At 38.7% G+C, this 27,474-nt stretch overlaps 2 protein-coding genes across 2 annotated transcripts; one reads left to right on the forward strand and one right to left on the reverse strand.

The window, feature by feature from the left end:
* Positions 1 to 1,621: 1,621 nt before the first annotated feature.
* On the reverse strand, positions 1,622 to 18,130 carry DERL2 (derlin 2). Its single transcript, XM_075194964.1, has 7 exons — positions 17,955 to 18,130; positions 15,953 to 16,018; positions 14,770 to 14,843; positions 13,453 to 13,546; positions 8,154 to 8,349; positions 3,874 to 3,964; positions 1,622 to 2,569 (listed from the first exon to the last, which is right to left on the reverse strand). The coding sequence occupies exons 1-7, from the start codon at positions 18,045 to 18,047 to the stop codon at positions 2,464 to 2,466; spliced, it is 720 nt and encodes a 239-aa protein (XP_075051065.1). The 5' UTR covers positions 18,048 to 18,130; the 3' UTR covers positions 1,622 to 2,463.
* Positions 18,131 to 18,355: 225 nt separating this feature from the next.
* On the forward strand, positions 18,356 to 26,667 carry MIS12 (MIS12 kinetochore complex component). The gene is made up of 2 exons (XM_075198073.1): positions 18,356 to 18,728; positions 25,050 to 26,667. Exon 2 carries the CDS (start codon positions 25,067 to 25,069, stop codon positions 25,736 to 25,738), a length of 672 nt encoding a protein of 223 aa, XP_075054174.1. The 5' UTR covers positions 18,356 to 18,728; positions 25,050 to 25,066; the 3' UTR covers positions 25,739 to 26,667.
* The last annotated feature ends 807 nt before the right edge of the window (positions 26,668 to 27,474 follow it).

The raw sequence follows: 27,474 nt of genomic DNA on the forward strand, positions 1-27,474 counted from the left end.
TTACTGCCTCTACTCATCTTCAGTCCCACTATCAGCTAGTGTACTGCAGGGGCATGTTAATGTCATTTGCTAGACTCAATATTTCACTGGTAAATTAACTTGCTGATGATAATGCTCAAATCTGACTCTATTCACTAGGTATCACAGCATCACTTCTGGACTGTGTTACAGAATCCCTCTATTATTGTCTCACCGATGTCATCCTGATATGCACAACTCCAACTTGTTAGGTGGTTCTCATTCAGTATAGGGGTCTTACATTTATCTTACTTATTTTTGTATAAATAAGTTGTTGATATTGTTAAAAACTTAAATGGGCATGTCTTTGTAGAAGTACCTGCCAGAAGTACTCGGACCAGACTCTTTTGACCTAGTTTGAGAAAACTGCGCCTGTATTGTCCGTTTCTAAATTACAAAAAAAAAAATGCTTCACACATCTGCCTAAAGGAGAGTCACAATTAATGACTAAAGTACAAATCAACAGATGCCAAGTTCTTTCATTGTATATGGAAATGCAGAAAAAGAAGGTTTTTGAATACGGTCATTCACATTCACTTGCAGAGAGACAAGTTATGAGCAAATCTACAACTGGACAAACTACACAGTAGAAACATATATATTTTGTGTCTAAGTAGCACTCTGCTGTTATTAGAATACCCATTACCTGCCCTCCGCCCTCAGTACCTGCTCGTACCGCTCTTCTACAAAACCTTCTGTGCAGCACCCACGCTAAAGAACACACGTCTACATTTTATTGCTTTCTTCTAGCTTTCACCTCTGTTCTAAGAGGTCTACCAAATCCAACAGAAAAGCATCAAAATTACATTTTCTTTACTAACTACATGGTAACTTTTCTACACTTACTATACAGGGCTCATAAATATCTTGTCTCCCTCTCCTTTGTTCTCATACTGTAGTAGGTTTGTAAACAAACACAAACGCAACATTATGCACTCATGTAGCACGCCGCACTTGATTTAGTAAACTTGCAATGGAAGCCCTCTAACAGTTTACATCTATCCATTTACACGTAGTGTGAAGTGAAATATCTACTATATAAATGCCTAGTGGCATGTGTGGGGGGAAAAAAACAAAAAAAAAACAAGCTGCAGCGGCACCTGCTGGGCAGAGTTATACACTGACCTATATATTTCTTGAATGAGAAGTGACAGTTGGGAGTGGTTGGTGGTTGCCGGGGGTGCAGTGGGGAGTTTTTAACACCTTAAGTAGCTTGATGAAGGATGTGGCGATGAAGATGAAGTATGAGGTGAAGGAGAAAAATGATGAGGTGGTGACATGTGGACAAAACCACATTAAAAAAAAGGGCGCTTGCGTCTGGAAGTAACGCTCTTCCCCTGGAGGAGGCCTGGGCTAGGCCCAAATGCATGACAAGAACCTTTTTAACACCTTAAGTAGCTTGATTGGACTAGAATGCATGAGTATCATGCACGGGTTAACTACACACACACACACACATACACATATACATATACACACACACACACACACACACACTAAATCAGGAAGGATATAAGCACAATACATAGTTTTAGCTCCCATAAGCACAGGAAAATTGTTTAGAAGGAAAAAAACAAACTTTAATATTCTGCTGAATCCTGGATGTGATGAACTACTAATGGAAAAGGGTTTATTGTGGATAGACAAATAAGTCAGATTTTTTTTCTGTCAATGGTACACATTTCTAAATGCATAAAGTAAATGTATTTATTGTGCACATTAAAAACTGCTCATACATGTTCCCCAATGTGTTTACTATGATGCTGCCACTCTTCTATTTTCTTAATTAAATTCAATAAGTTAGAAACTGACGTTTTTGATGGTGAATCCCAATTATAGTATAACCTATAAATCAGAAAACATTGCAGACTTTATATGCCACTGCTTAACACAGTGAATAGTTTAGGTTATTATTTATATGTAAAAGAAAAATAAAAACCAAATTAAAAACAAAATACACCGGCTCTAGGCATCACGTTTTAAAGAAACACAGCAGAGGAATGATTGCTCTTAAAATTACTCCACCCTATTTTGTTCATTATTTGTGAGGAGTTCATTAGAATTTGCAAAGTTACAGGTTTATCTACACTTCATATAATGTCTGTCTTGCAAACGCCAATATATTTCATACATCTCTTTTGCATCTCAAAAAGAAAAACAACCATTAAGAAGCAATAAACAAGTTTGCATGGTCTAGCTGGTTAAAATTGGTTTCCAAATTTCCAGTTTTTGGGTCCAAGAGTTTCAAGTACCAATGCAAACAAAACCTCAACCGAGAGGCACTGGTGGGAAAATGAAAAAGTTTCCTTGGGTCAATCAACGGATTTTAAAGTGCTTCCCGTTCTGGAGAGCTGTAAAGTTAACTCTGCAACAGGGAATGTGCATTCCAGAAGTTATAACATAAGTTCAGCTCCCAGTTGCCATTTTTCCGTAGACACCTTTTCATTAACCTCCAAGTCGCTGTCCTTCCCCCCAAGCAAAACCCCCAGGCCGATCTTCTGGCAGCGGGTTGTAATTCGGGTCTTCATCTGGAGTATCAAATATTGCTTTCCTGAAAATTAAATTTTGTTTAAGTGAAACTAGTGGTGCAAAATCCCTGTATACATAAACAAAACATGAAATATGCACTCATGGTGAACTGTAAAAAAAGAAGATATATATATATATTTTATATATTTTTCCCCTTTAAAACTCACTACTATCCGTGATGGGCCTATGATCCTGTGGTTGGCAGTGTTGACTAAAGAGCCAGGATTTATTCTCAGTTACTTAAAATAATTAAGTGACTCATTTATTTTCAAGCGCAAATTCTCTTTTAAAATATGTTCGTAGCTATGGTGAATTAGAGTAGAAAGCCCTTCGCTCAATTTAAATACATTTGTAGGGTATTTTCAATGCAAGAAACCCATTTATCAAAAAAAAACACACCACACAAGAGCAACAAGTCTTACTTATCACTACATACTAATTTTCTATATTTGCAAATGCCAATTGGAGCAGTTATTTTTCTCTCCCACTCAGGAGTTTTGAAACATCAACTTTGAATGTAAATGGCAAACTATACACAGTATAAACCCATGGTACAATTATATCTTTAAAAATATGCATTTATACAACTTCCAATGTAAGAATTGTTTGTAATTCTCAGAACTTTCACATAATTGTTGTTGTATATTTCACAATTGCAGTTTTGTGAAGATTGGGTGCTTTCCACTAGCAGAACGGTGCAAACATAGCAGATTGTTGATGTTAACAATGGGTGTGTGATGAAGCAACGGAGCTCATGTTTGTTTCAAATTAAATGGTGCATTACATTAATTTACTCATGAAGGCAAAAGTGACTAGATGCACTGCTCCATCTGTATATAGTGCAGATATATTACAATTGTGGCCCTTAAAGATTTTAATTAATACACATTCCTTATGATAAAAGTAAAAACAACATGAGCTATCCAAGCAGTTCTGAACTGGAGCCACCAGAATGAACTACAGCAGCCACCAGCACTTTCAGGACATTTGTGTGGATACAACAAATCCCAGTAGCTGCATTGAAGAACCACTGCAAGCAGGTAACCAGAAAGCAGCCAGCGAGAGTGGTAATAATTATGGCATGCCCTTAAACAGTTGATCATTGGTGATCAAAAGAGAAGGCAACTGAAAACCACAGCTCTGGATGTTCCAAATTTGTAGGAATGAGGTTTCCCTCTCCTATTTGAGATATCCTGGGCTCTCATTTATAATGCTATAGGTCATGTTTGGATAAGATTCAGCAAACTAGCTAAATCTGAGAGAGAGGGCGTGTATAAGGAGGTATGGGGTAGGAAGTGGTGGCAAATAGAAAAGGAATCTACTTACAAAATATATGGTGTCTTAAGAATTCTTCCTCCTCCAGGTTGGTTAGGGAACACGTCCTCTAAAAAGAAATAAATGTGCCCAACTGCAATACCTAAAAGAAGCCATAAACAGGAAAAAAAAAAACGACATGTACTGTTAAATATACCAGGTCACTCAAATCAGAAGCCTAGAATTTGAAAGCAGAAAAGAACCTGCCATCTCATTGTTACAAAACAAACATTTAGGATGATCATATCAAGAGTATAGAGTGCTTAATGGTCAGTGACCAAATATCTAATTAAAACAAATAATGTTACCTGCAGAATATTAGAATGCAACTATAGATCCATTAGCACTAGTAACTATACGGTCATAGATCTTCAGATAACCCTGTCTAGCACTACTACGTTCAATGTTTCACACTATAGATTATGTTCTTGCAATAGTAACGGTAATTCTATTACAGTCAGCAATGATTTTAAAAATGAATTTAATTTTAGAAAACTGAAGCATGTAGACCAGGCCTGTCCAACCTGCGGCCCTCCAGATGTTGTGAAACTACAAATTCCAGCATGCCCTTCCAGCTACCAACAGGTTGTCTACTGGCAAAGCATGCTGGGGCTTGTAGTTTCACAACACCTGGAGGGCCGCAGGTTGGACAGGCCTGATGTAGACTGTCTAAGTATGCCAAGGTTACAATAAAAAATATGTACAATTATTAGAAACTGTCATTTATTTTGCTATAAATTTTACATTAAGACATGTCAGCTTTTGGACTATTCTTGTCAATCTTACCTACTACTCCACACACAGCAATTAAGGGGTCCCTCAGCCACAGTACCTGAAGCGCAGTGCCACGTTTAGCCAGTCATGCGGTTTGCGACCAGTGCAGGGAAAGGAAGCCTATCCTAGCCTCTCCCATAGAGCTGAATAAAAGCATGTTTCTGGACCTGCTCTCAACTCACTGACAGCGTGATCAACTTGTGGCTTTAGGTAATGATGGTACATATAGGAGATAGGCAAGATAGTCGGGACAAGACTAAAAGAGCAAATATCCTTTACCACAATGGGGCTTAGGTCATTCTACACAGCTCTTGCTCAGCTGAAGTAAAATGCAATACCTGCATTAAGTGCCAGTGTCAATAGTGGCTTTATGCAAAAAGACAAAACAAAACCCCAACATACAACAAAAAACAAAGCCATTCCAGAACCAGCGAACATGCAGCCCATTTTACAAGTAATGCAACAGCAGTCCATTAGAAAAGTCATAAGCCATCAGGAATAAAATCAGGCGAAAAGTTAAACTTGGTCTTTGTCTCAGAGGCATAGACAGTATTCTTTACATAAAACAAGTCATTCCAAGTATAATGTACTTATGCCAAGCAATATATAAAGTGCTACCCTGGCTGTAGGACACCTGAAACAGGAGTGTCTGGCTTCTAAAGCTTAAAGCAAATATATACTTACAAAAATTAATGAGCCAGAGAAATGCTCAAGCCGTGTGCATTGCCAAATCGTAGGGAAAATTAAATTAAGGTTATGTTTCAAGTGACAGTTTGCAATCTAAAATAGTTGTTACTTCTACCTTCTTCTGAAGAAAAACAGAAGTGTATCCATTGTTATCAATGACTTTTACAAAAACCCACACAGGTTCTCAAGATGGGCTTGAAAGACTTGCACTTAAAAAAGCCTGACGCACACCAAAATAAAATAATGGCAATATCAAAACAAATAAGTGTAGTTTATATTCGGAGTTGTATGATGATCACCAGCACAGATCAAGGCACGAGCCCTCTAGTAACCGCAAGAGAATATGGCTCTTCGCAGGTGTATTTTTGGCGGCGTCCAAGCCCGACTCAGTCACATTTACTGTACTCAGTCTACTCTCATCATTTCCCTCCCGCCTCTTTAAGTGGAAGAAGTCACAAGTGTAAGATGCGTCTGAATCTGCATAAAGACGCATCTGTACTAATTTGCTTGTGTTCATGCTCCGTACTGAAACGCATATTTTACGTTAAACAAATGGGAGGTAGGTCCAACGCCATCTGTTCCTCAAAGCATACCAGCCTTCTACCTAACCATCGCCATGCTCAATCTCCTCTCTCTTCCCCAGTCCCTGTAATTACTCCTCTTGCGCGTGATCCCCTCCACTGACTCCTCTTGTGCCTGCTGTCCGTTTGCCCTCTCTTTAGTATGTAAGCTCTTACAAGCAGGGTCCTCTTCCCTCCTGTCTCTATAGCATTTCTTCTCCTCCAACTTCACTGTGTTAGCTATAATTGGAGCTATTGGCATCTTGGTTTTACTTGTTTATTGTTCTGTACTGTCTTACCATATATGGTCAAATGTTTATACTCTGTATGGTGCTGCAGGAAATCTTGTGGCGCTTTCTAAATAAAAGGGTAATAACTCTGCATCAGTCACAAAGTCTGTCCAAAGTTGTGTACGATGGCCCAGGTTAGCATTGCGGCCTTGCAAACACAGGTGGGTTCGTTTCTGACTAGGAACACTGCATGGAGTTTTTAAAGGGCTATTTCACCTGACCCCCACAGTTCAGGAGAACTCACCCCTGCCAGCATAGTAGCCACTGCATATACTCTATATATATATAGTTGACAATGGTCATACGTTTTCCTGGAAAACAGTTTTTGTTTTTTTATTGAATGGCATTGTGGTTGGATCACTTGTAAATAACTTATGGTATAAATTAATTTAAAGGAAATAGCGCAGGGCGTTTATTTATAGAATTGCAAATGTACTTATTTTTGATATTGTGTGCATGTTGGTAAAGGAAATATACTTATTTCTGAGACCAGGGGAGGAAATTATTTTTTTGTTTTAACTTTGCTAGAAGAAATGTTTGGGGTTTTTGTAACTCTTCTTTGGGAATGTGTATTATGTAACTGTCTCAAGTAAGGATCCATCTTAACCTCATGTTAATTAGACCTTTTGATGTGTGAGGGTCCAGCACCTGAAGGCACAGGAAGGTTTAATTAGACTTGCTGTTAGATTTTCTCTGTGTCTAAAACAAGATGCAGAAAATCACAGCAAGTTTTAGGATATCACAGATAAATAAATATTGTTAACTTTGCAATGCATGTAAATCCATATTTGGGTTAACACATTGGATCCGGATTCTAAAAATAGCTCAGAACTCAGGGGGCTGGCTTACCCTGTGAGGGTGTGTCCAAAAACTGTATAAAAATCACTGTTTTGTATTGAAAATTGTTCTTCTTGTTTCATCTGACCTGCTTCCTGGTACCTTCAACCAGGGTGAGCAAATAAACATCACTTGCATCAGAGACCTGCTTGAAAACTTCTCTATCCCTGTGACCTACAGATTAGACCCAACTATAATTCGTTCCCAGCTGCTTTCCAATACCACCGCTCTGCCCACTACCCAACAGCTCTGGCCAGTGTGATAAGCCTGGGGGATCCATCCAAAGCAACCCTAATCCATATGAAGCGTTCAGGGGTACCAGCCCAGGTACACTAGTATCGGTGTACACTAGCAGAGTCAGTTACCCAGAAGAAAACTGGTACTGGATGCTGGTAAGGAGTCCAGTGGTGGCAGCATTTGTAAGCCTCTCCTTTTGCGGTTAGAGGGCGCATTTGGGATAACGAAAGGGAACGATGGCAAAGCAAGCCCAGCCGGTTCCCAGAAACAATAGACAGGGTGGCATAGGTGGTCCATCCTTTCAAAGGCATCCTCACAGTTCTGTAAATGGAGATTGTAGATAAAAACTTTGAGGGGCAGAATGTTTTTAGTTTGTTTTTTTAATTTATTTCCTATATTCACATGGTTTCTTCTCATGGTCCAAACATATACTGGTCATGTTAATTTATTTTTGAATAATCCCACAATCCAAAACATACTAGTAGATTAACTGGATACTATCAAATTCACCCTAATCTCTGTATGTGCGTGTGTGATGGAATTTAGACTGTAAACTCCTATGGGGCAGGAACTGATGCAAGAGTTCTCAGTACATCGCTGCGGAATTAGTGGCGCTATATAAATAATTGATCATGATTATAGGCCCTGTTCGGGAAATCGGACTAGGCACCACTGGAGCATGGAATTATATGCCCAATTAAATACCGATTGCACATTGCTGCAGAGTATATTGTCACTATATAAAAGAATATAATAATAAATAATGCATTTTTGATTGAAGATCCCTATGACGATAGCAATTTTAGCTATATAAACAGTTTGATGAATGTAGCTATAAGAAGCCCACCTGCTTTTCTGACAAGGATGTACGAGTCCTAAGTAGTCAATATAAAAATGCATATCTTACCCAAGAGATCAACAATGATGGAGTTCCCCAGCAATAATGAAAAGCCCATGAGGACCCATGGAAGGAATGGAGCCTGGAAATTCAGAAGCCCAAAGAAGTTCATCCGAACATAAGGATTCCTTCTGCTCCACACATACACAAGCATTATTGTGAAAGCTTGCCCTAGGAACACTAAATTGACAAACAGTCCAAAGATCTAGAGGCCATTAAGGAATATCAAAAATAATTTATGGAGTACAAATCAGATTGGTATCAAACTACCTCAATGAGCCACCCCCACTTACCATACAATGTCATTAATACATTTTATTTTTATTTACATTTATCCTTTACTAGTAGACTGTTTGGCTTTTGAAGCCAAGGTAACATGTATGCGCCTGATACCTTACAAGTAGGAATAGACACCTTATTCTCTGAACCAAGAGTTTAGAACATTCTTTGGTTGGGACACAACAATTTAGCCTGAAAGTTGGATTTAAGTCCATGGTTCAACCTTTCCTTTTAACTACTTTAATGTTAGCTACACTGTTTTTTTTATTGCCCTCTGATCATAATGCTGTGCAATTTAGGACTTCTGTAAATCAAATTCAGAGGGGGAGGGGTGGGGGGGGGGCTAGGAAAACAAGTATAGTCATAAATCAAAGTGAACAAGCACACAAGCTACACAAACAAATCATTATGCAATAAGTTATCATGGGAAGTCTGCACATATGTTAATATAGATATTTATGTACCAGATATAAACTAAAGATTGTTCTCAAATAAGCAAGAGCCTTAAGAGAACAAAACAAGGAACAAAAATGGAATGTGGCCCATTACAAGATAAACAGTTAATGCATACAAATAAACGTCACACCTTCTACACAAGCAACAGAGCAAGTGTAAATACCAGGGAAGTACAAAAGTATTTTGAATTCAAATTCAAGAACCAGGTAGGTAAATCTAGGACCCTTTAAATGATCATGGATCATGTGCAACCACTCATTTGAAAAACAAAACAAAAAGAAAAACCCCATATAAAATTAGGTGCATTTACTACCAGACTCCTGGGATTAGTCCTGGTCAACACCTTATCACCACTTTAGTGTTACTATTGAAGTGCAGTTCACCATGCTTGTTTGGTGTTTGCAAGTGCAATTTTAAATTCAAAAAGTTTTTCTTTGTGGATCTTATGACTTCTTGATTAGCGATGGGCATGCTGCTAAAGCTGGGTACACACTACAGGAATTTCGACCAACTTTTTATGCCGAGCGATTTTACATGCGACCGATGGTCCGATCGCTCGGTCCATGCACTGCATACACACTAGCCTTGTTTAGGACGATAAAGGGAAGAGCGGCCGTCCCTTTAGCGACTTTTTACAGCCATGCTGTTGTGAGCAATGATTTTAATTTCGTACACACTGCAGCGACATTTGCGGGAAATGTAACAAGATACCAAAGACATTAGCATAAAGGGGCAGAGCTTTCACTATAGTTAACACCCAAAGCTGCATAAAATTAGAAGGCAACACTGTCTCTTCATTCATTTCTATAAAATCCCTTCGTATGTAATGGAATGCTCCATTCTCGGGGTGCATCATCGCTGATTGGTCCACAGCAGAAACGAACGCCCATGTCTGAGTGTATAAAATGACAGAGGAGCCTGTTCAGCGCCGAGGAGCATCAGAAGATGGCGAGTAAGAAAGTGTCAGTGGGGGTTGCGGGTGAGGAGAAGGTGTCAGTGGGGGTTGCAGCTATAGAGACGGAGACGGAGATAGAGTCAGAGATGGTGCTGGAAGGGCTAAAAAATGTTGGAAAAGTTAAGGTGGGGGAATGGAGATACTCAAGAAGAGCAAAGAGCAAATCCAATGAGCCCAAGAGAGGTGAAGATGATGGCCAAAGTACTGGACCAGGACGACAACAACATTAAAAAAAGGTCAGTAGCACGTAGTCTACCTGCTAGAAGGACTTTATTTCATTATAATTTCACACGAAGCAATGTAAACTAATTTGTAACCTAATTTTTTTATGTCAGAACGAAGAATTAACGGTGAGAAGGCCTGTTTAGATACCACTAATGTTACACCTGTTAGCAAACAAGAAAAAAATTGAAAAAGAAAAATATACTAAAGAAGTTCTACACGAAGGTTATTTCAGTGAACTTGTGTAGACAACTAATTGCTCTTGGCTCATACCTGTACCGTTATAATAACCAAAATGGCGCCTGTTTCCAGAATGTATGGAGGTTAAGCCCGCTATCATTGCGATTTCGCCACAGGGACCAAAATATAAACTGATCTCGAGCAGTGTGAAAGGTGAGAAAATGAAAGTATTTATGTCATTTAATATAAGTTACAGATATAGAAGTTAAATGGTAAACATTTATTTAATTTCCTTGTATCGTAGATAAAGAAATCAAAGGGGATAGAAACCCAAGCGACATCAAGACCTGTTCTGCCACAAACCAGTAGCACCTTTAAAAATACTAAATACTAAAAATAATATTCTGCAGTACTCTGCGCTCTGATTGGTTTGGAAGCTCACTTCTCATGTGGATCTTTCAGACAGCTGTGTGTGTTAAAATTTTTGTACCTTTTTCCTGCAATAAAACTGTTGCTTGAACACTGTGGTTTATTCTGGGTACTTCACAATTATAAGTTAATAAAGGTTAATATAACTTTAATAGGTTATAAAGGTATAAGTGTATAAAGGGTAAATATGAATACATTGCCGACATAGACGCAAAGGGTAATAACACACGTGCTTTATACAAGTGTCATGGTCTGCAGCCAGACAGGTGCAATATACATCTATACAAAACACAAGTCAGTGATGTGTGGATTCCGCACCACGTGGGACTGGGCCAGACATAAAAAAATTAACACACACGCCCCCCCAGGTCGAGGAAGTATCGGAGGATTGTCGTGGATCGGTCGGAAGTTTATACACACTACACCGTGGAAACGAGATTGGAACGAAAATATTAAACGGTACGACCAACCAAATGAGGTGACAATTGCCCATTTGGGCAGACTTTCGACCATCGTGTCACTGCACACACTGACCCAACTTTTGAACGAACGGTCGTATGTCGGCTGATTGAGCCGATTATTGGACGAAAACCTTGTAGTGTGTACCCAGCTTAAGTGACTTCTAAATAACTTAGCTTCAATATTACTGTTAAAAGAAAACTTCTTTATGTTTGCATGGATGATGGTAAATAACATACTTAGCCACTTAAAAAATGTCAGCTTTTGCCATTCATATCCAGATCAAGGTTCAGTTTCCTCTACAGTCATGGCCAAAAGTTTTGAGAATGACACAAATATTATTTTTCAAAGTCTGCTGCCTAAGTTTTTGAACAATGAACTTTATCCCAAAAACATTTCCACTGCATTTCAGGACGAGCTGACATCAGGTCAGTGATTTTCTCGTTAACACAGGTGAGAGTGTTAACGAGGACAAGACTGGAGAGCACTCTGTCATTCTGATCGAGTTAGAATAACAGACTGGAAGCTTTAAAAGGAGGGCGATGCTTGAAATCATTGTTCTTCCTCGGTTAACCATGATTACCTGCAAGGAAACACGTGCAGTCATCAGTGCTTTGCACAAAAAGGGCTTCACAGGCAAGGATATTGTTGCTAGTAAGATTGCACCCAAATCAACCAACTTCAAGAACTTCAAGGCAAGAGATTCAATAGTTGTGAAGAAGGTTTCAGGGCACCCAAGAACGTCCAGCAAGTGCCAGGACCGTCTCCTAAAGTTGATGCAGCTGCGGGATCAGGGCACCAACAGTGCAGAGCTTGCTCAGCAATGGCAGCATGCAGGTGTGAGTCAATCTGCACGCACAGTGAGACAAAGACTTCTGGAGGATGGCCTGGTATCAAGAAGGCCAGCAAAGAAGTCACTTCTCTCCAAGAAAAAACATCAGGGACAGACTGATATTCTACAAAACATACAGGGACTGGACTGCTGAGGACTGTGGTAAAGTAATTTTCTCTGAGGAATCCCCATTCAGATTGTTTGGGGCATCTGGAAAAACGCTTGTCCGGAGAAGGAAAGATGAGCGCTACCATCAATAAAGCATCCTGAGATCATTTATGTGTAGGGTTGCATGTCAGCCAAGGGAGTGGGCTCACTCACAATTTTGCCTAAGAACACAGCCATGAATAAAGAATGGTACCAAAACATCCTCCAAGAGCAACTTCTCCCAACCATCCAATAACAGTTTGGTGAGGAACAATGCCTTTACCAGTATGATGGAGCACCTTTTCATAAGGCAAAAGTGATAACTAAGTGGCTCGGCGATCAAAACATCTAAGTTTTTAGTCTATGGCCAGGAAACTCCCCAGACCTTAATCTCATTGAGAACTTGCGGTTAATTCTCAAGAGGCAGGTGGACAAATAAAAACCCACAAATTCTGACAAACACCAAGCATTGATTGGGCGGCTATCAGTCTATATGTGGCCCAGAAGTTGATTGACAGCATGCCAGGGTAAATTGCTGAGGTCTTCAAAAATCAAAAATAGGGTCAACACTGCAAATATCGACTCTTTGCATAAACTTAATGTAATTGTCAATTAAAGCCTTTGACACTTATGAAATGCTTGTAATTTTAATTCCATATAGCATAGCAACATCTGCCAAAAACTTTGTGAAAACAAATATTTGTGTAATTCTCAAACTTTTGGCCATGACTGTCAATTCAAATCAGAAAGTATGGCTTATATATTTAAGAGATTTTTTTTTCACAGCACAAATAGGGCTGTCTTTTGGTAGCATAGTTTTACATAAAAAACAAAACAAAACAGATAATTACACCAAAGTTTGGTAGATTAGTTATCTTGGGTAAAAGATTTGCTTTATATAATGTTAAACACCAGAATACCTTATGGTATACCTTGACTGTACACAGGTACAATTGTACAATTCACAGAAATTCTTAGTTTGGAGGAAAGGCAGAGTGGAGCCAGGATAAAGGGAGGTCACCACTATTCTGTGCCATATTCACATTTTCCAGAGCTCCTGGAAATTGTGCAAGTATGACACAAGATGTGATACAGCCTAGGCTAAGGAAGCAAATCATTTTTCATATATTCTTTTAAAACATTCTAATTCTTTGCATTCTTTTATTTTATGTTACTTAGCAGAGGTTAGAAACAGGAAAGCTTACAGCCTGGCTTAAATCCCAAACGGTCTCTATATTAGAAAAAGTGTAGAAGAATATTTTGCACTTTACAAAAGGATAAAAAGAAAATTACAAAATAATACTAAATAAAACCTCAGCACAAACAGTTTACTTATTGGAAAAGGATACAGCCATTAGAAGGCCACCAAAAAGAAACATAAATACAAAATCTGCTGTGCGACCACGAAAAGATCCTTCTTCAAGCATTCGACAGTATCTGTATCTGTAGTAACCATTAGTCAAAGAAAATTTTTATTAAAAATATTTGGACAAGACAAGAAATGTATGGACTGTTTCAACAATATTTTAAAAACTATTTGAACACTTGACAAGTACCTGGCTTTTCAGGCATTTAAACTAAATTAATTCATTGAGTAACGTGCCTATTAAAATAGTTAAACATTGACTAGTGTATAAGAACCTTTTGTAGTAACTTTCAAACCACTGACTTGTCAATCAGTTTTTAAACTGCACCTGGGCTGCGAAATATTTGTGTTTCTTTTCTGCCCTGATGGAACAATGTCCTACTTAATGCATGCCACTCTCACATGTTCTATTCCAGAACTTGATGCATTCTCAGATGGACTCCATTAACTTAACAGATTGCCACTCTGGACAGCCCAGTATTATGTCTACTTCCTACAAAAGCTTCCATTAATTCTATACTGTACACTAGCCACTGGATAAATGGTTCTGTAGTTTATGTGGTCTAACGTGACTATCATCATCTATTTATTTATATATATAGCGTCACTAATTCCGCAGCGCTGCACAGAGAATCCATTCACATCAGTCCCTGCCCCATTGGAGCCTACAGTCTAAATCCCCTAACATACACACACAGACCAAGAGAGAGTAAAGGCAATTTAATAGCAGCCAATTAACCTACCAGTATGTTTTTAGAGTGTGGGAGGAAACCGGAGCACCCGGAGGAAACCCACGCAAACACGCAGAGAACATACAAAACTTCTCACAGATAAGGCCATGGTCGGGAATTGAACTCATGACCCCAGTGCTGTGAGGCAGAAGTGCTAACCACTAACCCACCATGCTGCCCACAATAAGAAACTTTAATTTTACTGGTTTGTACATGACCTGTAACTTACAAACGAATTTATTTTGTCTTTCTGGTTTGGCTCATGTAATTTGTGGCAAGTTGCCAAAGACAAGAAACAATGTATGTACTTTATGCACTTGTCATTTGTATGCAACAAAGCAGTAGCTCCCATTCACCTGTGTATTCTGAAAATGTACCTTAAAAAAAAATAAAAAAAATATAGCAATAATTTGAGGCAAAACATTTGAGATATGAGGATGAAATAATTCAATGCATTTGGGTCTTCCTAAACAAACGACTTGGAACACAATTCTATGCAAATGTTTTATATTATCTAGTATATTCATTAACAATAATGCCATATGGTTGCTAAATATGTTAAAGGATACAGAAAAATCATATTAAATAAAAAATTGAATCCAACTGGTCCAAAAAACAAGAAGTTTGTTATTAATCGCCATACCTGGAGAGAGAGAAAAACAAAACAAATAAACACATGAGTAAATATACTTTTACCTACAAAAGTTCTATGTTAAGTAAAAAACAAAATAAAAAATTATAGACATTTTATTTGTACTCATTTATCAAGTTGTCTACACAATGGACATAATCACTAAAGGCAGCCAAATGTTAGAGAATTATATACAGCCAATCTACTGTGTGACCACAATGGTATTTCTGTAACGTGAGGCTTTCACTAAAGTGTGTAGAGAAGATCTACAATGGATGAAGTCTCTGGTCTAAATTATACTTTTATAAAAAATAAAATAAATAAATCATGTAGATGTAAAAGTGCACTTTAAAAATAGTAAATCAAGTATTTGAGATTTAAAATTGCTGTGCATCCAAATGCAAGCTATAGCCTTAGCAGTATTTCTGCAAACAGTGTCTGAATGTTACCCACAATCAAATCTTTCAAATATCCACACTTCGGAAACTTTTACATGTGTGTGTGTGTGTGTGTGTGTGTGTGAATGTTATTAGTTGTTCTTAAGGTAAAGAGATCAAGCTGTACTCTCCTTCAATACCACAAATCTGATGACTTTTAAAAGGAACACAAAAACACCAAAGTTAACAATTTCAGATATGAGCCATAGCAATAATATATATTGTTCGGAGTTAAGCAGACTTTCCACTTAAAAAATAAAGCATTACCTTCCCACTTCACTATAACCATCTGAAGGTTCTCCCAAAGCATTAGGAAAGTGGCCTGATGGGATCTCATACAGAGCCAAGAATGTAGTCATTTCAATTAATGAGACATCACTGGTCACACTCCTGTGGGTGTATCCACCAATCCACAAAGCAAGTCTACAAAGTGGTCTCTAAATATATAATTTATCTTGTAACAGCTGTGTCTCTAGTCAGGCCATGCATGTAATGTACAGATTATTATTTCCTGTGCATGCAAATGTTTTATTTCAAAGTGAATTGAAACAATGAAAGGAGAATTCATATGTGGTGCACCATTTCCTGCAAAAAGAGCTGCTCTAGAATTTTATGGAGCCACGTTTCAATATCATACAAGATAATCAAAACAAAACAAATAACCAAACTAAAATAACAAATTACCTGATAGTGTCTGAATATCAATTCTGGGTTAAAGTATAGCTGAAATGGTGTTATGAGTTCTAATTGCTGCAAGAGACAAAAAGTAAATAGTTTTAGTACAAAAAAAAAAAAGGAACATAACAGCATGGTATAATCTATCCAACCTTCTGGCTTAAAGTTTAAAAGCCAAAAACCTAATTGAAATGGCAATATTTAGTGTATGCTTCCCTTGAAATACATGCGGAATGCAGAATAAACTGGGAATACTGCCTCCACTGTTGTTGTCCCAACCCAATTGACCACTTTCTTTTAAGCACCACCTTTATTCTTTGCTTTGGCGAGAATCTTTTTTTTATAAGTAGCCCAGCTCTTAGGCTAGAGCCGTACCCACTCAGCACTATTTATTTTTCTTCACATTTGTCACCTTCACTTTTATGTTATTCGTTCCACAGATTTTAGTGTGCAGGTAGGCCCCTTTGGGCTTCGTTTCCAAAGACCATGGGGGGGGAGAGTGAAACTTTGGCAGATCTGAGGGGCTTAAGGGCCCCCCATTGCCTTGCAGCAAAGGGGGCCTTGTTCCCTAAGGGACCTTCTGTTTCCGGGGACTAGGGCCATGTTCCACATCCCCTGTGCACATTTTTCAAGTTTCCCACTTGTTTTTCAAGAATTTTGGATTACGAAAGCACGTTCCCAGGCTTTCACTAACCCCCCCCCCCCCCCAAAAAAAAAAAAACCAATAAAATAAATAACAGGTTCCATGGATGCTGCTCCAATTGCTGAATAATTGCATCTTGTCCAATTTGGTCATCCACGCCAAGCAAGGTAGTGACACTGCGCTTGGATCCTAGGTTGAGCAGTAGGTTCAAAGCATGTGTGGGCAGGCTCAACTAACACTTACAATGTGTCTGTGCACACAAAAGCAGTACACTCTGTAATATGTTAAAATGTAACTATTGAGACTGCTTATATATCCAATTTTTTCAAAATCTAAACCAGGGACAAAAGTTACATTTATAATTTTCAAATGAAATCCACCAACATCTTAGTGTCCTGTGTATGCCACAGGTTGACATACAGTTTACTTGTGAAGTCTTTGCATGCATTTTCTTGAAACACTTATTTCCATAGTTATAAACTATACAATAATCTCTAAAACAACACAGGAAAAAACAGACATTGACTGCTTACAAGTTTAATAAGCTTTTTACTTGTGTAAAAAAAAAAAAAAAAAATCCAGTGCAAATGCCAGGATTTTGTCCAAATAAATAAAAATATGTATCTAAACAAAATCATTCAATATTAAAGTCTTTACATTTGTACATTGCTACAAATAATCTTTTGTTGCACAGAAATAACTGCATTGGTCTAATCCCAATTTGTTAAAAACACTAGAAACCTGTTTTAAATGAAAATCATTTAATAAATCAGTCAAATAGTAGTTGAGCAGTTATATTTTTTGTAAGTGTTTTGCTAGTTATCGTAAATAAATAAGTCTACAAAGATGAAAGTCTAAAACCATTTCTGAGGTGCAGACATGAAACGTTTGGAACTAATAACTAATGAATAGACGACAAACCAGATTTATCCCTAGAAAGAACTAAATCTATAGTAGCCTTACTATGTAGCCGAGTACATATAGGAGTGTGTGTTGGGGAAAGGAGGTTAGAGGGGGTATGACATGCAGTACGTGTAATTTATGCCACAGGTGAGACAGATAATTAGCCTGGTCTGACGTGTCCAATTCCAGAGCATAGACGGGAACTACAGATCATAATACAGAGCAGTGTTTGGAGTGAAGGTATTAATGAGAGACCATGGGTTCAGTCATGGGGTCCTATAGAGGAAGCGCTGTGTGTCAGGGTCTAGATGGCAGAGTACATGACACATATGACGGGAGAATAGAACACACAGGACTGAAGGTTCCGACGAGACTTGTGACCAGCTATGAGCGGCCAGACCAGTTTCCAGTGTCTCAGGAGATAAATGGCCTTTCCGAGAGATTACCCCCCGATCCAGTCCTTACCACTACAGCGGTGGTGAGCACACAGGCTGTGGTATAAGATCGGGTCACCGGAGGTATCTGCATATACTCCTGCCGGAAGGTCTGGTACGCCATCTTGCTGCCTTCAACCTTTCGTTCACTCTCATCACCGCCTTGTCCAGACCTAGTACATCACACATACACATTCAAATGCCTGCACAGCATGTAGCCAATAAGCGTACGTCTACGTTTAGCTCTGTCTTCTTATTGGCCATCTCTGCTGTCGCTCCCGCATACCATGTGTTTTATGTCACGTCTGCCTGCCATTGGTCCGCGTATCTACTGTGTGTAAGCCCTGATTGGAGGGAAATATAACTTACCACTAATTGACAGTTGGTGTAAATTCATGAGTAGGGCTTTCGTATATCAGTCGGAATATAAAATTAAAGTTTGGTTCATACCAAGCGCGAGGGGGGGGGGGGGTTGAGTAAAGCCCACTACACCACGCAACCGTGGAAGAATATTTTGCAAAAGATGGAGACTAATATATGAATCATATGATTAAATATCCGATTTATATCGTGTTAGTGTGTCGGAAATTCAGGAATTATTTGTAAAATTAGACTGTTGGGTTTGCCCGAAACAAACATGGCCACTTTTGATATTCTCCACCTAGTACCGACGTATAGGACGTACTGTTAATGGTGACTGGGTGCTCTTATTGGCAAGGCGGGCCCAGCAACGGGTTATTTGTTTTGCAGTTGGCGGGAAGTGAAGACTGTTGTATAGAGTGGTGTTTGCTGACCATGAAAACAGGTAACTGGAGCATCATTACTTGTTATATAACGTGTCTGTGTAGCCTTCTGCTGCTCTGGATATACGTCTACCGATAGAGACCTTTGTACTTTGTTTATTTGTGAATAGGTAATCTGTGTTGCTAAACAGTTACATTATTTTGATACATAGCCTTCCCCAGGGCCATTTTAACAACATTATGGGCCCCCGGGCAAAGCAGTGCGCCGGGGCCCCTAGATATATAGATGCATACAGATACAGATATAGATATATAGAGATAGATAGATGTACTTGCTCAGTGACCCTTGTAGGTTTTTTTTTTGCAGGATTATTTATTCTCATTAAGAGCCATGCCTATGGGGCCCCCTTGCCCGTGGGGCCTCCGGGCAGCTGCCCATCGTGCCCAATGGAAAAGATGGCCCTGGCCTTCCCGTTTGTATACATCGCTGTGTTGTCTTGGTCATAATGCTATATCACCCTAATGTAGGTGAGGAAGTGAACTTTAGCTTTGTTGTTGGCTCTGAAATAGAGCAGAAGCAACTGTAAGTTCTCGAACAAGCCCAAACATTGTTTCTAGGGGGAAGCTGTCATTTTAGCCTGTCTTTTCTTGCTGATGAAATTCACTGAGACAAAAAAAAAACTTCAAACAAAACAGAATTATAAACTGTAGCAAAGCAAATACAACTAAGCTATTATTAAATAATGCAACAATTGAAATGACAAGGTGAAACATTCAAACTTTTAGGGTGTGGTTCAATTTGATGTGAGTTGCCTTGCAAGTTATATTACCACAGTGCGCTATAAATAATTAAATTACAAGACCTTCTGTACTGAGCGTGACTGAGAATAGGGCTTAATTCATTCACATCCCCATAGCGTACATGGCGCACAGCAAGTAAATATTGAAGAGAAATTCCCAGAGCCATAACTTGAAATTTTAGCGCCTGGGGTGAAAAACAAAAATGCCTCCCCTCTAGCTCTCAATTTTAACCAAATGAACCTAAAATATTTAAAAACTGCGCCCTCTTCTGCGTTGCGCCCTGGGTGGTCGCCCCCTATCGCACAGCCCTCGTTACGGTCCTGGAAATTCCCTATTATTTCCATCCCATTTGCCATAATGCATAGACCTCTCTATGCCGAATGCATACATATGTACATGAGTAACAAACTACCTCTGTTTTAAATTACATTAAAAGTTCTCACATATTTTTAAAAAAAAGTGAAATATTGGCAGTGGCTTGTTCACTTGACAGTGGCATGGTGGTTGGAGGGAAATTTAGTCAAGTGGAAAGTCACAGATTGAGTGTTAGTGGAAGGAGCAGGGTTCACCCACAGCCCAATATAATGATGTGGGGTTGTGCTGTGAAATGAACTGCTGGTGTCAAATATTACTGGGTTGTTTGTAAATAATGCCCAGTGTGATCTTAAATATATTTATATTACAATTTTTCCATTGTTAAAATGCCCCCACACATGGCTCAGTTGGATCTTTTGTCTAAACTGGACAGATAACCCATGAATGGGGAGACCACTACTAGTTTGGCTGATTACCTCACACAACTGTATTTTTTCTTGTTAGTGATCTAGTCTTATCAGACTTTAATCATTCAGAGCAAGGCCACACAAGATGTAACACATGATAAATATGTTTGTAAAGCACCACCATTAGTCCTAACATGATAACTTGTAGAGTTAAGCTAAGTACACACTACAGTTTTCATCCAATAATCGGCTAAATCAGCCGACATACGACCGCTCGTTCAAAAGTCGGGTCAGTGTGTGCAGGGACTCGATGGTCGAAAGTCTGCCCAAATGGACGATTGTCTCCTCATTTGGTTGGTCGTACTGTTTAATATTTTCGTTCCAATCTCATTTCCGCTGTGTAGTGTGTATAAACTTCCGAACGATCCACAACAGTGAGTACGAAATTACAGTCATTGCTCAAGACAACATGGCTGTAAAAAGTCGCTAAAGGGACGTCCGCTCTTCCCTTTATCGTCCTAAACAAGGCTAGTGTGTATGCAGTCCATGGACCGAGCGATCGGAACATCGATCGCATGTAAAATCGCTCCGCATAAAAAGTTGGTTGAAATTTCTGTAGTGTGTACCCAGCTATACTCTGTTGTAAAAACATAATTTAGATAATTACTCTGCAGTAGTGTATTTATCATCCACACATGGATCACTGCATATGCTGAAACCCCACTATAATAATGGTATGCCCTGTTTGCAAGGAAGGTAACTGATTTATATCAAACTCTTGCAAATCTGAGCAGTATGGTGGCTCAGTGGTTAGCACTTCTGCCTCGCAGCACTGTGGTCATGAGTTCGATTCCCGACCATGGCTTTATCTGTGTGGAGTTTGTATGTTCTCCGCGTGTTTGCGTGGGTTTCCTCCGGGTGCTCCGGTTTCCTCCCAACCTCCAAAAACATACTGGTAGGTTAATTGGCTGCTATCAAAATTGACCCTAATCTCTGTCTGTATGTATGTTAGGGAATTTAGACTGTAAGCCCCAATGGGGCAGGGACTGATGTGAGTGATTTCTCTGTACAGCTCTGTGGAATCAGTGGCGCTATATAAATAAATGATGATTATGATCTACCTTACACTTCTAGTGTAAATTTTCTTATTCACTTGATGCTATAAGGGTCATGTTTGTAATATTAAATAATGCAAAAATATATATATTTTTAAAAGATCTATTTAAATAATTTGAAAATAGTGTGCAAGAGCATAAACACAACAAAGCTTCATGAATAATAATGCAACTGGTGAATATTTTAATACATATTTAAGACTTATAACCTGAGTAGATTTTTTTTGTGTTTTTTTTTTTAAGAATAACTAATGAATTTCAGACCTCATGTAATAACTTTGTTTGGAAGTATAGCAAGCATAGACTGAGACATGACCAGCTGGCTAGGTTCTTGATATGGCCTCGGCTTTTCCCTGTTCCATAGGTATTATCAGGCCACTCATCTGAGGCAACTAATGACCTGGCATGTAGCCCCGAATGTCAAAAGATGGGTAGATCTCGAAAATGCTAGGATTGCCTCCAATTCACTGAAATTTTTGCCTTGGCTCCCTAAGTGGCATAGGCTTGTTGTACTCCCATGGGTTACACTTTCCATCTTGGACTCCATGAATACAATCCTGCTGTCAGACCATTTCTCCCCACCCACTCTGATTTGGGACCATCCTCTTTCTACCTCTTTATCAAGAGACTGGTGTGGCCTCGGGGTGGAAGGCTGTGGGGATCACGCAATTCCACCAGATTGTGGGTGACTTCGGCCCACGTTCATTTTTGGACATACATAGCAGACACCACATACCCCCACTCAAAATTTTAGCAGTATCTTCAAATATACCATTTCATTCAGTCTTCTCATGGGTCGTGGCGTGTGCCTCTTTCCACCTTCACGCCTCCATCTTTCCCCGACACTTGGCCCCCCCTCGCCCTCCTAGCTTCCCTATGTTTTCCAGATCCCCCTTGCCAGAGCAGTGACAGAATTGTTTCTACAATATGCATATGTTTTTCTATGCTTCTGGTGTAATACGTTCTGTTATATTGTATGAAATAAAGCTTCTCTGATGCAATTACTGTAGTTCCAAAGCACAAGAGTTTTATTTGCAAAATAGATTACAGGGCAAAGTAATGCGTGCATACTCCTGCACGGTTGGCACCAACATCAAGCTTCTATCAGAGCACTCTGGTTTCCAAAGCCAGAGATAAACAATGTATAGTCATAAAAAGCATGGACATCAAATATACAGTTACAGTATGAAGGTCCACATTCATTCAGAGGTTGATGGGTTATGACCTCGCAAGATCTCAACACCCCATTGGTTGATTCCTATGGTGATTGTTCCTTAAGGTAGGAGGTCATCTCTATGTGTGGCCAGGTGTCCTTCCTCAGGCTCTCGCCTCCTAGACCTGTATAAACTGTTTTTTGTATGACATCTCTGGAGTTGCTAGTTGTATGAAAAGTAATATTAGTTAAAACAAGCGTTTGCAATGGGCGAATGCTTCATAAATACTACTGTAAATGTTCTCCTGCGATTGCGAACAGAATGAAACCAAACTTGATGTAATTAATATGTCAGAAACATAATTTGTTAAATGACAGAAATACATTAAACTTTTACATTTTGCTATGATAATGATTAGGTTGCATATTAATTGCGTCAGAACCGATTGTAGTGTACAGAAATTATTGATTACTGCGTTCATACAATTATTAAACTTCAGGTGATACTGGAATATTTTATCTATTTTTTGCTATTGGCACACAATGTACCATGTATACAATCCTACATTTTTCGTGTCATATTCTATTTACTGTTTATTCCTACTTGTGTTTCTGTAAAACGTTGAAAATTTATAAAGACTTAAAATAACTAATGAAAATTTATCCATAGATGAAAGGACAACAGATAAGGTTTCTCGTTTCCACAACTATCTTTTGCAGTGCTTGAAGCTGACACTAGATGGCAGCAAAGCTAACAAGTTTACATCTTGTGTTCATGAAAATAACGTTTTGATAAAGGTTCATAAATGTTATTTAATTACAGAAGAATGAGTTTTAGTTTATTCTTCTCTGTCGTGAATAGAGAGAACTTGGTTATTTATAAAGGTTAACCAATCGCATAATTGTGAGGAAAAAGGCCTAAATCATAACTGCAGTGTAAATATGGTATATCAAATGAATCCGTTGATAAGTTGAGCTACTAAAGTGTAAAATTTGAAGGCAGAGAGTCTGTGTGCATGTGTGTTCGGTGGCTCTGCACATCCCAGTGTTAGAAGATAGCAGTGTCACCTGTAGGAGCTTCAACGTGTCCCTGCTGTGAGCTGTATCCTGACACAAGTTAGTTTTTGGACACCTGAATAGACTTTGTGGGGCTGGACATCCTTGCAGCCAAAGGCAGCATTTGAAGGCCTATACAGGTATATAGAAATATGACCTTCAAAGGAAACTGTCTTCATAGTTCATATTTTGGGATATCTGGGTTGCACTCCATACTGAGGAGCAGATATCACAGCAAGGTTGTGAATGACAGGTACTGGTAGTATCCAGGAACAGCTATAATCACAAATCTTTGGAAAAGGTATGTCACATTGTCATAATTCCATCATGTTTGGTATTTAAATGTGCGGGAGATTATGACTGGTTTATTGACGGGTGAGTTATGTCTCTGGGATATATCTGTGAAGAATTACCCAGGGGATATCCCTGCCCCCTATTAGCATTAACACTGCACCTGTGACGACTGTCCCATTTCATTTTGCCTAAAAAAATTGTGTTGGGAAGGGGAAAATTGTCAGTCTTTTGGGAAAATCAATCCACATTGATAAGGTGTCCATCTTCCTAGCCAATTTCCCATGGCACAGATTATGCAACTCATGTAAGTTCTACTCTGAAAGTAACCCTTCTTATTTTAGACTGTTTTGCTTGTGTATGTTATTTTACTTGTTTATTAATTTGTTTTAATATCTGAATGCCCTGTACCTTTTGTATATTAAATCTATAAATTTAGTAAGTTGCGTCCTTGATACTCTAACAAATCCATTAATCTGTTAAGAAGAATATACCTCAACCGAGTTAACCCTTTGGGGGGGATTCAATTGCCTCCGATTTAGCGCGGCGTTAAAATGATTACCGTTGTCACGGTAGTTTTAACCCGGCTTTCTGAGCTGCAAGCAAAAAGCTGGCGTTGAAACTACAGTAATAATGGTAATTAAGCGCATTATTACTGTTATGATGGTAATAATGCACAGGCAGCGTTACTTTTACCTGTAACGCAGCCAATTGAATTACCCCCCCTTAGAATGCCGGTGTGTCATATTTTTTTTTTTTTTATACGTTTGACTGACAAGCCTAGTGTGTGCTTGCATTTACTTTTGTGTAAGTCTGGAGGTGTGAAGTTAACAGTTTGTTTGTTTGCTGGAGTGGGCGTTTGCTAGCCTGTGGATAGCCAGAAGCTGTGTGGGACAGAATATTGGGGTCCTATTGCTCGTATTCAATAGGTGGTGAGGGTGTGAGAGCACGGTATGAGGGCGATTCATAACCTGTGTGATAGGTAGAGAGAAACTGCTGTAGGAGGTTACACATCATTCCAGGCCACAAACACTCGAAAGTCACAGCAGCTGGGAGCGTGTTTGTGACATTCTCTCTGCCCTCTTTTGTAAGCTATGTCAAAATGTTGACGGTATATGACAGTACAGCTTTCTCAAAGTATACCTAGGTAGTAAGGATGCTGAACTTTGTGCAGGTGATATATATGCAAGATTAAAGGTCTTGGATGTACTTCTAACTTTTTTTTTTTTTTTAAATTAAATACAGGTCTCTGAAACTTAAGAATGTCTGTTCCAATGTGCTATGAAACCCAGTTTTTTGGGTTTACACCTCAAACCTGCGTACTCCGATTGTACATTACTTTTCAAGACTATCTATTTGACATGTTGCTGGTTGTGGAAGGCGTAATCCTGAAGAAACTAGAGCGATTCCCAGTCTGTGGGATAAGTCGCTTTGAGATTCGAGACAGCACGGAGAAGTATTTGAATTTTATAAATGAACGCTTCAATTACTTGTTTCAAAAAATGGAGAATTGTCTTTTAAAACTGGTTCTTAAAGTACCCAGAAATATTTTGTTGCCTGAAGATAAAGTGCATGTAGAATATTCTTACAATAAGGAAAAGTTTGATGATCTTCAGAATGAAACAAAGGGTTTACAGGAGCAGAACAAGGCAGAAACACTTGCTACTCAATCTCTTTTAGCTGAGTTGGAGGAGCAAAAAGCTGTTCAAGCTGGACTGGAAAAGATACTGACTTGGTTTGATGGCCTGGACAAAATTTGCAGAGAACATGGGAATATAGATTTGTTGGAGAGCTTTGCATTTATGGTTCAAACATCAAAGAAACTGCAGGTCACTGTGAAGGAAATAGATACAAAACATAAAAAACTTAAACTTGATAAGACTTCCAAGACTCCAGTCCAATTAAGACCACGAAGGTCAAACAGGAAAAAATGAAATGCTGTTGAATCATGCTGTGTGAAACATAAAAATCTTAAGAACAAAATGCCAGGTGTGAGTATTAAAATCCTTTCTGCCCTTAGTTGGATTGTGTGGGGTTCCTCCCCTAAGATTTCCTTTCTCTGTGCTGTAGGTCTCTAATGAAATTGTGCACATGGCCTGGTTTGTGAATAGGCCACAGCAAAGCACCGCTTTTCCCGCCCTTTCCTGTTCAAGCTTTCCGACAGATTGCAACACCGCAGATTTCTGTGCGCATTCCGTCCATGATGTTGCTGTACCATAATGACACTTTATACGAGCAGCCGCAAATCCTAATTGAATATGCCTGTGTAAATAATACACAAAAATTAAATATATAAAAAATTCAGGTGAGGGGCCATTTTTCTATGCACATCAAGTTTCCCATAACAACTTCATAAAAGTATTCCCTTGTGTCAGAAATAGCTGATGATGGTATATACAGTCGAACATCTTAATTCCTGATCTGGCAAGAGAACGTTGTCATAAATTTATGACTCCACCCCTGCCCACTCTCCACCTCTTCCCTAGGATTTTCTTATTCAATCAACTAGTGGTTTGGGTCAAGTGTGCTTTCTGAAATTGTTTGACCTTTCTTATTAAGAGGTTAATAACATTTCAACAAGAGGTTTTGTCGAAAAATTGCTTTACTTCAAAAGGCAAAGTGTGCTGTAATTCGATGACCACCGATTGAACATAACCAGTTGAGACTTTCCTACTTTATGTTGCAGCATAGCAAGGTTCAGTTCTCAGCAGAGCAACATGGGAAACATAATTTTATGGTATCAATTAGGCTTTTTTTTTTTATTAAATAACTGCAATCTATGGCACATGCTTATTGAGCTTGTATGAGGTGTTGTGTTTTTATTTGTGATTAATAACCTTTTAATAAATAATTATTTATGGTACCTATTGTATTTGTTTTTCTTACCAACTGAGCGTTGTTTAAGTTTTATTATTTTTAGAAGACTTTTATACTTGACTGACATAGTGTAATGTTCATTTTGTCGCTATCAATAAATATTGTCCAATGCGATTATTGTGGTTACAATGCACAAAGATTTAATAGCAGGATAACAGCAAACCATGATGATGCATAAAAGGTATAACATTTTACAGGAAAGTATATTCGGTCTGCAGTCAGGAAGAGAGAACACTGGTCCAAAGGTTTTCTTATATGCAGTTTGAGTTAACATAAAACAGTGGTGATGTCACAGTCCAGTACTATGCAAATCATAGGTCAGTTGAAAGGATTTCTCTGATAAGGTGGGGGCCAGCTCACTTCAACAGCTGAGCACATGTGCCTAAGGGGGAACCTACTTAATCCAGTTTAAACCAACCTATTTGCATTCCAAACACAATATCATTTTGAGCATTGATCCTTTATCTTCCATAACTAGCGATTGCTTCGCTGATAGTGGCTTGATTCCTGATGGTAATGTCCAGATTAAAATGTCTCTAAACATGATGCATTTCCTATATCGTGAGCCTTGGATGCCTTTTTTAATGAAGTTTTAGCTTTGTTTAACCTTAAAGTTTTGCTATTAAACTGATGTAAATAGTACACATTTATTAAAGTTCCAACTCGCAAATGTATGTATGTGTATTGTTAATCCGTGTGATTGCGTCATTGCACGTGGCGTACTAATCGCAATCGAGCAGTAAAACAAAATTATTTAATTTAGTCGGCTTCATCCAATTATTTGACTTCCACA

The sequence above is a fragment of the Mixophyes fleayi genome, chromosome 2 (assembly GCF_038048845.1).
Source record: "Mixophyes fleayi isolate aMixFle1 chromosome 2, aMixFle1.hap1, whole genome shotgun sequence".
Classification (NCBI taxonomy): domain Eukaryota; kingdom Metazoa; phylum Chordata; class Amphibia; order Anura; family Limnodynastidae; genus Mixophyes; species Mixophyes fleayi.